Source organism: Hemiscyllium ocellatum, chromosome 4 (genome assembly GCF_020745735.1).
Source record: "Hemiscyllium ocellatum isolate sHemOce1 chromosome 4, sHemOce1.pat.X.cur, whole genome shotgun sequence".
In the NCBI taxonomy this organism is placed as follows: Eukaryota; Metazoa; Chordata; class Chondrichthyes; order Orectolobiformes; family Hemiscylliidae; genus Hemiscyllium; species Hemiscyllium ocellatum.
Genome location: NC_083404.1, coordinates 15700568 through 15715513, shown reverse-complemented (window position 1 = coordinate 15715513; position 14946 = coordinate 15700568). Strand labels below are relative to the sequence as shown.

At 42.0% G+C, this 14946-nt stretch overlaps 1 protein-coding gene across 1 annotated transcript in view; it reads right to left on the bottom strand.

Moving 5' to 3' along the window:
* The window catches only part of LOC132815300 (polyamine-modulated factor 1-binding protein 1-like), a 318458-nt gene that overhangs the window by 61082 nt on the left and 242430 nt on the right, over positions 1 to 14946 (bottom strand). The window contains exons 20-21 of the mRNA XM_060824144.1: positions 4920 to 5013; positions 4191 to 4261 (exon numbers count right to left, since the gene is read on the bottom strand). Of these exons, the coding sequence (XP_060680127.1) occupies positions 4191 to 4261; positions 4920 to 5013 (165 nt within the window). The remainder of the gene's footprint in view (positions 1 to 4190; positions 4262 to 4919; positions 5014 to 14946) is intronic.

Sequence of the window (14946 nt, the reverse complement as noted above, 5' to 3'; positions counted from 1 at the left end):
CCTTGTTAAGGAAAATGGGACTAGTGTGGGCAGCAGTGTATTTTTGGTGGTATGGACTTTGTCTGTACTGTACGATTCAATAATCTTTTTGTTATCCAATGTCAGGGAAATCACAGGGAAGTCCATTGTTCACTGGTAATTGCCTGAAGGAGACTGTGGTTTAATATAACTGAGTGGATTGCTAGGTCACTTCAGAGTGAAGTCCAGATTGGTATGGAACTGGGTATCTAAAGACTGTGAAGACAATTAATTTTAATTACAGTTCTGAGCTGTTGGTTGAATGGACAGCTAATGCTGATAACTTTTGGCCCTATTTCTGCAACTGATACTGCATGTGAAAATAGTTCCAAAGTCGTTATATTGGACTCGAAACATTAACTTGTTTTTTTCTACACAGATGCTGCCAGACCTGCTCATTATGTGTGGAAATTGCTTCTTCTGGCTATAATGTTCCTGGTAAATAATCTGCAACAGATGTAACAACATCAACAATGCACTTTTATCCAGCACCTTTAATGTAATAAAATATACCAAGGTACTTTAAATGAAGTAATATTCCCTATAGCTTTGTTTGCCACTGTGCATATCTCTGAGGTCTCTGCACAGCAATGTCTTCTGGAAACAGAAGCTTCTGGAAACAGAGGTCATTTATTGGCACGCAGGTTAACATGCACAAGCATCCCAGCAGCTATGCGCAGCTTAGAGGGAACATTGCTCTGAAGCAAAATTGGATGTGGAGCTACATAAGGAGATATTAGGATAAAAGATCAAAAGCTTGGGTAAACAGTTAGGTTTTAAAAAAGGACCTTAAAGGGAAAAAAAAGGTAGGATGGCAGAAATGTTTAAGAAGGGAATTCTAGACCAAAGGCCAATGTAACTGAAAGTAGGGCTACTTACAGAGGACCAATTACCACAGAAACTTTCCAAGAGGTCAGAATTAGATGAGCATAGATGCTTTGGAAGGTATTAAGCTTGCATAGGTCATGAGGATTAGGTGTTTGCAGAAGGGATTGGAAAAAATGAACTGACTTTTAAAATTGAGCCAGCGTTTCACGAGGAGAAATTGTAGGTTAGCAAGGATCTCAGACTTAGACTCATAGAGTCATAGAGGTGTACAGCACGGAAACAGACCCTTCAATCCAACTCATCCATGCTGACCAGATATCCTAACCTAATCTTGTCCCATTTGCCAGAACTTGGTCCATATCCCTCAAAACCCTTCCTATTCATATACACATCCAGATGCCCTTTAAATGTTGCAATTGTACCAGCCTCCACCACTCTCTCTGGCAGCTCATTCCAAACATGCACTACTCTCTGCATGAAAAAGTTGCTCCTTAGGTCCTTTTTATATCTTTCCCCTCTCACCTTAAACCTATGCCCTCTAGTTCTGGACTCCCCCACCCCAGGGAAAAGACCTTGTTTATTTATCCTATTCATGCCACTCATGATTTTATAAACCTCGATAAGGTCACCCGCTCAGCCTCCGACTCTCCAGGGAAAAGAGCCCCAGCCTATTCAGCCTCTCCCTATAGCTCAAATCCTCTAACCTTGGCAACAGCCTTGTAAATCTTTTCTAAACCCTTTCAAGTTTCACAACATCCTTCTAATAGGGAGGAGACCAGAATCACACGCTATATTCCAAAAGTGGCCGAACCAATGTCCTTTACAGTTGCAACATGACCTCCCAACTCCTATACTCAATGATCTGACCAATAAAGGAAAGCATGCCAAATGCCTTCTTTGCCATCCTATCTACCTGCGACTCTACTTTCAAGGAGCTATGAACCTGCACTCCAAGGTCTCTTCATTCAGCAACACTTGAATTGGGTGAATAATTATCACATCTGCTGATAGTTTAGGTTCATTGATAGGGGAAATTGGGAGAAACTTTTAATAGGAACAGGAATAGGAAATTTAACCCCTTCGAGCCTGTTCTGCCCTCAGGGTCCCTCAGCCTCCTCTGAAGCGCTGGAGGCTACATGTTTCTGGGAAGGGACCTGCTGGTGGTAACCTGATGGTGCCAGAGTCTCAAATGTGCGGTCACCTCCCATTCACAGACTCTCCCATTGCTTCCAAACTGTCACTTAATTAAACAAAACACTCCTGTCTCGTGAGGCAAACAGAAGCTAGAAGTGTCAAAAACATGAATCCTGAAATCAACCTGCCCACTTTTGGTTTTAAAGAAGGAGAGGGGGAGGGTATTGGGGTGGTCATAGCAGGCAACTGATGTGCTTTTAAGAGGTGGGTTGTCAATTTAACTATTATAAAGAGGCTGATGCCTCATTTTTGTCTAACATTTTCCAAAACAACTCTATGCAGTTGGACTCCAGCAAACCCATAACCATAAAGCTTGCTTGATCCAGGAGGTAGATGTATTACTAAATACCTAGTGGATTCAATGGAACTGCAGTGCCATAACTCTTCTCCTGTTTTCCTGCCTGACTGGGAATCAAGTCTATCAATTAGGTTGACATGCTTTTGTGCCCACCACCAGGATCCCTTGCACCATCTACTCCAGCTGGTCAAACTTTAGAGTCTCCCCTAATACTCCAAGTAATGTGAGCATCCTTGTACACTAAACACTGCATCAGAACTTTATCATGGTGAATACAACAAAGTGAACTTCCACGGTTTTTTCAAAACATTTATTTTCTGAAACTAATAAAGGGAATATGAGCAACATACTTCACTGAGCATGGCAAATGTTCCAAAAAAAACTATTAAAGTGACTGTGCAACAAGCAACCGAACCAACATTGAATTGAATATGGCAAAGAAATAACCTACAAATAGGATATGAATGAATGAATGACTAAAAAATCTTGGCAGCATTGGCTGAAAGAAGATTTCTAATCAGAACATTGGGAGAGCTTTGTGCTTTTGTCATAGACAGAGAAGAAGAAAGTTTTACAGCAAGGAAAAATGGTCGTTCATCTCATCGTGCCCACACCAGTATTCAAGCATCTATGTTTGTCAATTCCATTTTCCAATACATGGCCTATATTCTGTATGCTATGGAATTTCAAGTACATATCTAAACACTTCTTAAATGTCTTGAGGGTTACCTCCTCTATCATCTGTTTAGGCAGAGAACTCCATATATGCTCTGGATGAAATCCCCTTTAAATCTCCTGCTCCTTACCTTAAAACTGTGCCTCTGGTTTTTGACGCCTCTACTAAAGAGAAAAGGGCAGAACAGGCTCGAAGGGGTTAAATTTCCTATTCCTGTTCCTATTAAAAGTTTCTCCCAATTTCCCCTATCAATGAACCTCAAATCCTAGACTTCAGATCACCCCAGACATCTTTGCTCTAAGGAAAGCAACCACAGTCTGTTTAGTATCTTTATAGATTAATCATTTCAGCCCAAGCAACATCCTGGTGAATCTCTTCTGTACCTCTTGAATGTAACCGCATCCTTCCCACAGTATTATGACCAGAACTGAACACAGTACTCCAGCTGTGGCCTAATTAATGTTACACACAGCTCCAGCATAATCTCCTTGCTCTTGTATTCCATGCCTTGACTACGAAAGGCAAATATCTCATCTATCTTCTTAGCCACCTTAGCTAGTCTGTCCTGCTGCCCTCAAGTATCTCATAAAATAATTCTTCACTTGTCCAAAAAGTTCTAGCAGATCTTTGGCATTCCCAATTTGGACCACTCCCAATAAATATTTAGTATTGCACTGAAATGTCAGCCTAAATGTGTTCAGGCTTCAACACCCAACCTCTGATTCAACTATTTTTATGTTACCTGCAAACTTGGCTCTTGTATATTCATTTCTCTCATGCATGTTATAATATGGATGGCAAACAACACTGACCTCTGTGACATTCCACCAGTTACAGGTTGGCATCCTGAAAATGCCCCCCTTTGCTCAACGTTGTGTCTTCTATTATCTTCCCAATCCTCTATTCTCCGACACCCTCAGCAGTTATCTATGTATCGTATCTTGTGAAAAGCCTTTTGGAAGTCCAAATGTATTACACCCATTGGTTCCCCTTTATATCCTTCTGAGTGCAAGATGAAAGGCTTCAACAAAGTGTGTGTTTATTAGCAACATGAGTTCTGGAATACCAAATGACTACAATATCATTGTAGCAAATGAACTGTCAGTATGCTAAGAAAGGATTTCATGTGAACAGCTGTGATGTAGCAGAAGACATGCAAATGATACAAGTACTTACTCTTGATCTTCCAGAAGACCTCTGAGTTGATTGAGCAGTATCTGCTGATTGGCAGAATGATTCTGTAATGCCTATTTAATAGACAATAACGTTTTGAGTTTGCATATAAGGGCAAAAGCAGTAGTTACAGAATTTCAGTAATGTTGATTTATCAAAACAAAACTTTATTAAATTACTGATGAAAGAATGGAATTCCCTTGACTATCTAGATATATCAGCTATGACTAGTTAAGAAATAGATATGTTTATTCAAGTGAAATGTAAGAATTACACTAGAGTTACTAATAAGATTAGATTGACTCCAGTGTGGAAACAGGCCCTTCAGCCCAACAAGTCCACACTGACCCTCTGAAGACTAACCCACCCAGACCCATTTCCCTCTGACTAAAGCACTTAACACTATAGGTAATTTAGCATGGGCAATTCACCTGACCTGCACATCTTTGAATTGTGAGAGGAAACTCACACAGATATGGGGAGAACGCGCAAACTACACAAGACAGTTGCCTGAGGCTGGGATCAAACCCAGGTTCCTGGCACTGTAAGGCAGGGCAGCAGTGCTAATCACTGAGCCACCATGCCACACATAACTTAAGCAGCTTTTAACAGGACTGGATAGATGACAAGTACATAGATTAATGTAGTTTTTTAGTACCACAAAACCAGTTGCAAGTATAACTGTTTGTAATCAAACAACACAAAGAGAATAGCAAGATTTATTTAGCATACCCAGATTTGTTCTGTATCATTTTTCTTTTCTTCTAATTCCGTTTTTATTTTCTTCAATTCTTGACTTAAACTACCAATGGTTTCCTGTAAAAGTCTGTGAAATGATAGTTTGAAATTAAATTGGACTTTTTATAAATGGTGTTTTCACAGTGATTTAATTAGGAGCCACATAGAGTCATACATCACGGAAACAGGTTCTTCAGTCTAACCAGTCCGTGCTGACCATAATCCCAAACTAAACTACTCCTACCTGCCAGCATTTGGTCCATATCCCTCCACTCACTTTTTATTCATGTATACATCTAAATGTTTTTTAAACATTGTAACTGTACCCATATCCACCACTTCCTCTGGACGTTCATTCCACACATGAATGACTCTCTGTAAAAAACTTGCCCCTCATTTTTTTTTTATCTTTCTCCTCTCACCTTAACCCCAGTCTTGAAATCCCTCACCCTGAGAATAAGACACCTGCCACTCACCTTATGTATACCCTCATGATCTTATAAATCTCTATAAGATCACCTCTCAATCTCCTACGCTCCAATGAAGAAAGTCCCAGACTATCCAGCCTCTCTAACACAAAATCACCATTTCTGGCACATTTTGGTAAATCTCTTCTGCACCCTCTCCAGCTTAATAATATCCTTCCTACAACAGGGAGTCCACAACTGACACAGTACTCCAGAAGAGGTCTCACCAACATTCTGTACAACTGCAACATAATGTCCCAATTCCTATACTCAAAGGTTTGAACAATGAAGGCAAGCATGCTAAAAGCCTTTTTATCATCCCATCTACATGTGATGCAAATTTCAAAAGATTTTGTGTCTGAACTCCTGGGTCTCTCTGTTCTACAACATTACCCAAGGCAGAGATTTTCCTGCCTATCCAAACACCTCACCTACTGTGTCTGTTGCCGTCAATGTGGTCTCCTCCACATTGGGGAGACAGGACGTCAACTCACGGAACGTTTCAGGGAATATCTCTGGGACACAGGCACTAAACAAACCCACTGCCCTGTGGCCAACCACTGCAACTCCACTCCACTCCGCCAAGGACATGCAAGTCCTGGCCTCCTCCACCACCAAATCCAAACCTCCTGACTTCTGGAGGAAGAACGCCTCATCTTCTGCCATGCGACGCTCCAACTACACAACATCAACATTGACTTCACAGTTTACTCATCTCTCCTCCCACCATCTCATCCCAGATTCAACCCTCCAACTCAGCATCACCCTCTTGAATTGTCCTACCTGTCCATCTTCCTTCCCACCTATCCGCTCCACCCTCCCCTCTGAACTATCACCATCACTGCCTACCTGCGTCTACCTTTCTCCTACCCAGCTACCTCACACAACCCCTACCCTCACCCTCCTATTTATCTCTCAGCTCCTTTAACCCCCTCCCCACATTCCTGATGCCTGGTCTGTTGACTCTCCTGATCCTCGTATGCTGCCTGACCTGCTGTGTTTTTCCAGCGCTTCACTTTTCAACTACTTTTAATTGTGTAAATCTTGCCTTTGTTTGTTTTACCAACATGCAACACCTCACATGTACCCAAATTAAGCTCCACCTACCACTCCAGCCCATTGACCGAATTGATCCAGATCGCTTTGTAATCTTAGATAACCTCTTCTCTTCCCCCAATTTTAGTGTTGTCCGCAAATTTACTAACAATGCTTACTATATTCTCATCCAAATCATTTATATAAATGACAAAGAAAAATTGACCCAGTACGAATCCATGTAGAACACCTTTAGTCACAGGCCTCCAATCTGAAAAATAACCCTTCATTTTCACTTTCTATCTCCTGCCATTAAGCCAGTTTTATACCCAACTAGCAAGCTCACCCTGAAGAGGTAAAAACAATGACTGCAGATGCTGGATCAGTGGTGCTGGAAGAGCACAGCAGTTCAGGCAGCAACAAAGAAGCAGTGAAATCAACGTTTCGGGTAAAAGCCCTTCATCAGGAATAAAGGCAGAGAGCCCGAAGCATGGAGAGATAAGCTAGAGGAGGGTGGGGGTGGGGAGAAAGTAGCATAGAGTATAATAGGTGAGTGGGGGAGGGGATGAAGGTGATAGGTCAGGGAGGAGAGGGTGGAGTGGATAGGTGGAAAAGGAGATAGGCAGGTAGGACAAGTCCGGACAAGTCATGGAGACAGTGCTGAGCTGGACGTTTGGAACTAGGGTGAGGTGGGGGAAGAGGAAATGAGGAAACTGTTGAAGTCCATATTGATGCCCTGGGGTTGAAGTGTTCCGAGGGGGAAGATGAGGCGTTCTTCCTCCATGCGTCTGGTGGTGAGGGAGCAGCGGTGAAGGAGGCCCAGGACCTTCATGTCCTCGGCAGAGTGGGAGGGGGAGTTGAAATGTTGGGCCACGGGGCGGTGTGGTTGATTGGTGCGGGTGTCCCGGAGATGTTCCCTAAAGCGCTCTGCTAGGAGGCGCCCAGTCTCCCCAGTGTAGAGGAGACCGCATCAGGAGCAACGGATACAATAAATGATATTAGTGGATGTGCAGGTAAAACTTTGATGGATGTGGAAGGCTCCTTTAGGGTCTTGGATAGAAGTGAGGAAGGAGGTGTGGGTGCAGGTTTTACAGTTCCTGTGGTGGCAGGGAAAAGTGCCAGGATGGGAGGGTGGGTTGTAGGGGCGCGTGGACCTGGCCAGGTAGTCACAGAGGGAATGGTCTTTGCGGAAGGCGGAAAGGGGTGGGGATGGAAATATATCCCTGGTGGTGGGGTCTTTTTGGAGGTGGCGGAAATGTCGGCGGATGATTTGGTTTATGCGAAGGTTGGTAAGGTGGAAGGTGAGCACCAGGGGCGTTCTGTCCTTGTTACGGTTGGAGGGGTGGAGTCTGAGGGCGGAGGTCCGGAATGTGGACGAGATGCGTTGGAGGGCATCTTTAACCACGTGGGAAGGGAAATTGCGGTCTCTAAAGAAGAAGGCCATCTGGTGTGTTCTATGGTGGAACTGGTCCTCCTGGGAGCAGATATGGCGGAGGTGGAGGAATTGGGAATACAGGATGGCATTTTTGCAAGAGGTAGGTTGAGAAGAGGTGTAATCCAGGTAGCTGTGGGAGTCAGTGGGTTTGTAAAAAAATGTCAGTGTCAAGTCGATCGTCATTAATGGAGATGGAGAGGTCCAGGAAGGGGAGGGAGGTGTCAGAGATGATCCAGGTAAATTTAAGGTCAGGGTGGAATGTATTGGTGAAGTTGATGAATTGCTCAACCTCAATTGGTCAGGCTTGCGGGAGCACGAGGTGACACCAATGCAGTCATCAATGTAGCAGAGGAAGAGAATTACGGAAGATCAACTGTTCTACGTTGCCAACAAAGAGACAGACATAGCTGGGGCCCATACGTGTGCCCATGGCTACCCCTTTGGTCTGGAGGAAGTGGGAGGATTTGAAGGAGAAATTGTTAAGGGTGAGGACCAGTTCGGCCAAACGAATGAGAGTGTCGGTGGAAGGGTACTGTTGGGGACGTCTGGAGAGGAAATAACGGAGGGCTTGGAGGCCTTGGTCATGGCGGATGGAGGTGTAGAGGGATTGGATATCCATGGTGAAGATGAGGCGTTGGGGGCCGGGGAAACGGAAGTCTTGGAGGAAGTGGAGGGCGTGGGTGGTGTCTCGAACGTATGTGGGGACTTCCTGGACTACGGGGGATAGGACAGTGTCGAGGTACGTAGAGATGAGTTTAGTGGGGCAGGAGCACGCTGAGACAATGGGTCGGCCAGGGTGGTCAGGCTTGTGGATCTTGGGAAGGAGGTAGAACCGGGCAGTGCGGGGTTCCTGGATTATGAGGTTGGAAGCTGTGGGTGGGAGATCTCCTGAGGTGATGAGGTTCTCACCCTGAATTCCATGCAATGTAATATTACTAATCAGTCCACCATACAGAGCCTTGTCAAAGGCTTTGCTAATGCCCATGTAAACAATGTTTACCATTCTGCATTCATCAATATCCACATTTCAATATCTTCACTGAAACTATCAATTTCATCACCCTCAATCATTCCCATTGGATCTGTTGAATGAAGCTTTCAGCCGGAATGCCTCAATTACCAAAAAACTCCTATTATTATCGTTCACTTCTATGATTAAAACAAAGGTGAATATTTCTGGTGACATACAAGACAAAAGGACAAACAATTTCAGGGAAACCATTCTGTAAAACTAAATGAAGACATAAAGTAAAGAAAAAGTAAACATTTTCAGAATGCCAACCTATAACTGGTGGAATGTCACAGAGGTCAGTGCTGGGGGTCATAGATCACACATAAATTGAGATTATCAAGAACTGAATGGGTAGTTTAGAACCTCTGAGGGCAGGAACCAGGAAATGACAGAGAAGTTCAATAAATACTTTAATTCAATCCTTACGATATAGAACGTTAGGGCCATTCCAAAAATCCTAAATAATCCGTGAGCTCAAGGTGGGAAGGGAGAGAAATAAGAATCCAATAACCATGGGAAAATAAAAAGTAATAGGCAAACCAATATCTGTAGATTCTGAAAAAGTCCCTAAAAATCAGTGAACTACCAATGTTACACCCTTATTCAAAAAGGAAGAAGACAAGAAAGGGAAACTAAAGTCCACTTTACTTAATTAACATGGGAAAATGTTAAAGTCTACTGCAAAGGATATAATTGCACAGCATTTAGAGGTAACATAAGCAAACAAAGTTAACATGACTGTATGAAGCAGAAATCATGCCTGACAAATTCACTGGAGTTATTTGAGGAGGTAACAAGTAAAGTAATTAAAGGGGAATAGATGATGTAAATATTTGGATTTCCAAAGATAATTGATAAGATACCAGATATAAAAAGAGCCTATGCTGTTGGTTGCTATATTGGCATGGGTTGAGAATTGGCTAACTAACAGAAGACAGCGTGTTGGGATAAATGAGACATTTTGTGATGATGTGCTATAAGGATAAGTGCTTGGAGAACAATTCCTTAAATATATATTAAGACCTTGGATGATCGAAGTGGATGTATTCTTGCTAGTTGTATATAGCTTAAAAATGGCTTGGAAGGCAAATGGTGATGCTGTTATTACCAAGAATTGAGAGAAACTGTTTCTGTGAGTGGCTATAAAATTTACAGGTAGAATACAATGTGAAGTTATGCACTTTGGCAGGATGAATAGAAAAGCAGAATATTAATTAAATGAGGAAAGCGTACAGAAAGCTGTAACTATTAGGGATTTGGGGGTCCTCACAAAAAAGTGGCATCCAAGTTCAGCAAGTAATAAGGAATCCAAATAAAAAGTCTATTTCAAAGGGAATAGAATACAAAATGTGGGTGTCTTGCTAAAACTATATAAGGCACTAGTCAAACTACATCTGGAATACCTTGACCAGTTTCACTTTCCTTATCTAATGAGAGATATAGTGGAGTTGTGGGCAGTTCTTATGAGCAAATGCTGGGTAGATTAGATTAGATTCCCTACAGTATAGAAAAAGACCCTTCAGCCCAACACGTCCACACCAACTCTCTGAAGAGTTAACCACGCTAGACCCATTCCCTTATTTACTCCTGACTAATGCACCTAACATTATAGGCAACTTAGCATGGCCAAGTCACCTGACCTGCACATCTTTGGATTGTAGGAGGAAACTCACACAGACACGGGGAGAATGTACAAGCTCCACACAGACAGTCGTCTGAGGTGGGAATTGAACCCAGGACCCTGGCACTATGAGTGCAGCAGTGCTAACCCCCGAGACACCGTGCTACCCATTTAATTTAGGCTTGCATTCATTGGAGTTCAGAAGAATGAAGCACATTGAAACATGTAAGATTCTTAGGGGACTTGAGTGGATAGATGCAGGAGTGTAGGACTAGAGGGCATGGTCTCTGAGAAAGGAGTCATTCATTTAAGATAGAGATGAGGAAGAATTTCTTCTCAGAGATAGTGAATCCGTGGAATTTGCTTCTGTGTACAGTTGTAGAGACCATGTTGTTAAGTGTGCTCAAGGTGAAGATAGACAGATTTTTAACATATTCAGGGCTATGGGATAAGGCAGAAAAATGGAGCTGAGAATTATCAGGTTAACCATGATCTCATTGAATGTAACCAGTTCCAATACTGTTGAAGCCGAAATGCACTTCAGGAAGTAGGTAGCCTTTAAGTTGTTACTGAGGCATGGGACTTTCAGAATTGTGCTTAGAATTGGGCTGCATGCTGCTATCATTTAAATTGGCAAGCAACTTGAATTTGTAAGCTACCCACATTGCTACCAACACCTGTGGGTTACTGTCCACTACAATTCCACTGTCCATTTTCCCTCCTAAGTCAAGGTTTTCCCCTAGAGTCCTTGCAACAACTATGTAGCAGTTTGCTGAGATTAAGTGGGAATTTGTGTGCAATTCTGGTTATTGACTTGATTTCTGGGATAAAAGGACTGTCCAATGAGTACAGATTGAATAGAAAGAACCAATATTCTCTGGAGTTTAAGAGAATGAGAGATAATTTGACAGCATAAATCTAAGAGCCTGTTTCTCCTGGCTGGAGAGTCTAGAAGAAGGGATAATAATCTCAGGAAAAGGAACCAGCCATTTAGAAATGAGATTATTTTCACAGAGTTATGAATTTTACAGTGCTCTGGATGCTTAGTTGGTAAATATATTTAGAAATGTTATCGATAGACTTTTGGTTATCAAGGGATTTGAAGATCGAATGGAAAAGTGGAGTTGGGATCGAAGTTCACTCATGATCCTATTTGTTATGTTCTTCTAAAATTAATTTAGCAAAGTACATTAGACAAAAATAAAATATTTTACAGGCACATATATCAAAACAAGATAGTTGCAACGGGAAAAGTACCAGTCAGGGATGGAAATGATAAAATCACAGGCAGCGATTGAAAATGGCAAAAGTATCAATATTTACCAAGAGAAAGTACATAACATTGGAAAGTGAGATCAAAAACATTATAACAATACTTTATATATAAAGCAAAATATTAAATAAATGAATCAAATTCTAAAAAGGATAAAATCCATGGTCGAAAGTGATTGTATAGACACATTTTAAAATGATCTATATAAAAATTTGTTTGAATATAGCTCAAAATCACAGTTTATTGTACTAGAAGACTGGAGCTTAGCTAATGTCAGACTTAAAAATTGAGGTAGAACATGTCCAGGGAACCACAGACTAATTTGCTTAACGTCAATTGTAGGAAAAATAATGGGATCCCAACTCAATGAGAAAATGGAACGATCCCTTGAGAGCAAAATATCATCAGGAATACTTAGCACTTATTTTAAATAAGAAAATCTTCCTCTGTCTATTTCATTGAATTCTTTGAAGACTTATTAGTGAGACAAGTCATGGGCAATGCAACAGATGTGATTTATCTTTGATAAGCTGTCATAATTGCCCAGATATTCCGATAAGAAAATAGTGATTGCTAAAACACAGAGTAGAGGTGCCGTTAGGAGCATACAGACATCCTAATGCTGCTGACTCCATGGATATTGCGCATGAAATTGATATTTCAGATGGGCAAAGACCCAACATCTGGGACTCTCAAAAACAGTCCCAAGACTGAGTTAGAGCCAGAGAGTTTGGAGGGCCCAATTTACTTAGCTCAATAATTACGAAGAAAAGTCAGAGAAATGAAAATCTGCTCTTACTCCTGACTCCTGATACACTATTGAAACCCTCACCCTCCCATCGATGCTCAAAACCCCCACCCAACAGCTGACTCACCCACCTTCCCACACACCACTTTTGGAATAATACATTCAATCCTGGTCTCCCTGCTATAGGAAGGATGTTGTGAAACTTGAAAGGGTTCAGAAAAGATTTACAAGGATGTTACCAGGATTGGATGGTTTGAGCTACAGGGAGAGGCTGAATAGGCTGGGGCTATTTTACCTAGAATGTCAGAGGCTGAGGGGTGACCTTATAGATTTTTATAAAATCACAAGGGCATGGATAGGGTAAATACACAAGGTCTTTTCCCTGGGATAAGGGAGTCCAAAACTAGAAATATTCGATACAGGAATACAGAGAGAATGTTTCCATTTATTGGAAAGAGTAAAATTAGAATTGTTGGCTCAGGTATTCCAAAAGCCAGGTAATATTTCTGAAGAGTAGATGGGAGTAGCGCACATGGAACTTGTAGAATCACAACAGGGAATTGTTCAGGGAATTGAAAAGTTCATTGGGCAATTCTCTTATGCCTAGAAGCCTCTGAAAGCATCCATTTAAATTGAGAAATTTGGAGGGTTCTGCTGAAGTAAATCATCACTCAGGAAAAGTTAGACTATTAAATCAAAAACTTGAGCAACTATTAAACTGAACTGCCAACTTATTTCTCATATTCCTAACTACACCTACCCCAGGACCCTTGCACTCCTCCTCTATCTGAGATCCAATACCCACCTTCTATGCCTGGGATCCTACACTCTCCGCTCTGGCCCCGACTTCCCTGCTTCCACACTGCCTCTCCCTACTTTTCCTTCTGCTTGACTTGATACCCCCAAACTTCTCTCTGGTTCTGATATTTGCCCCTGCAAATCTTAATTCCTTTAGGACCTAAACACTCTTCTCCACCACTGGCATTGCACCCTGTGAACTTGACACCTCCCTTCCTAACCTGGGAGACAGGATCCTTCCTCCTGTTGCCTGACACTCACAATTTCCTTTCCCTACTCAGGCCTCATACCTCCTACTCATCCCAACTTACACTGAACATATCTGCACCTAACTGGTCCCCTTGTCCCAGCACCCAAACCAACTGGCCTCCTTACTCCCTAACTAATTGTCATCCTACTCTGTGGCAATGTACTCACGTGACACCATATTCACCAGCCTCCCATGCCAACTGTGTTTCGCCCCCCTCCAAACACCGTGCACCTCACCCCGTCCCACTTATCTAGCACACAACCTTCTGGTGTCCAAACCTCACATTTATCGTACATTCTAGCCCTTTAACAGCAGCTTTCAAAGTGACATTCTGTGATCTGCACCTTTAAATTTCAGATTATGACATGAAAAAGGGATGTACTCTCCTTCTCCAGCCTGTTCTACATTATAAGGGGTCTGTCAGATTGGAAGCTTGGTTCCATATTTGTGAAAGAGCTTCGATTGGAATCTCCTGTAAAAAATGCAGAGAGTTTTCATTTCTTGGAGTGGAGTGGCAATATACGTGAGATTGCCAGTTTTTGCAAAATCTGGCCCGTAAATATATAAGGTAGTCATAAACAGGGAACTTTGAAGAAACTTTATTCGGAGAATAGTGTCAATGTGGAACTTGTGGTCACAGGGATTCATGAAGATGAATTGAATGGATGCATCTTAAGGAGAAACTAGACAAACATATGAGGGAGAAAGAAATACAGGATTGTCCCGATTAAATTAGATGAAGCTTCAAAGAGATCTTGAACTGGAACTCAAAATGTCAATCTGGACAGATTGAGATGAATGGCCTGTTTTTGTACTGTATCATCTGAGCATACAGTACAAAAATTTAATCTTTTGTGTCTTTTTCATTTGAAACAACTTCTTTCATATATTTTTAAGATATTTATGAGTGCAAAGTGGAATAGAAAATAATTACTTTTAAGAACATGTAAAGCTGATTTTGTAAGACTCATGGGGAGTGATGCCAAAATAGATCCACAAATTATTTGGCAATCTATGCTGAATTGGATAACACCTTTCCACTAACACCTTTCACCCTGACCTCAAATTCACCTCGACCATCTCGTAAACCTCCTTCCCCTTCCTGGATCTCTCCATTTCCATCTCTGGTGACCGACTAACAATTGATATCTACTACAAACCCATGGACTCCCACAGCTACGTGGACTACATCTTCGCCCACCCTGCCTTCTATAAAAATGTCATTCCTTACTCCCAATTCCTCCACCTCCACCGTATCTGCTCCCAGGATGACCAATTCTATCATAAACAAATCCCAGATGGCTCCTTCTTCAAAGACCACAATTTTCCCTCTTATGTGGTCAACAATGCCCTTCAGCTCATCTCCTCCACTTTCTGCACCT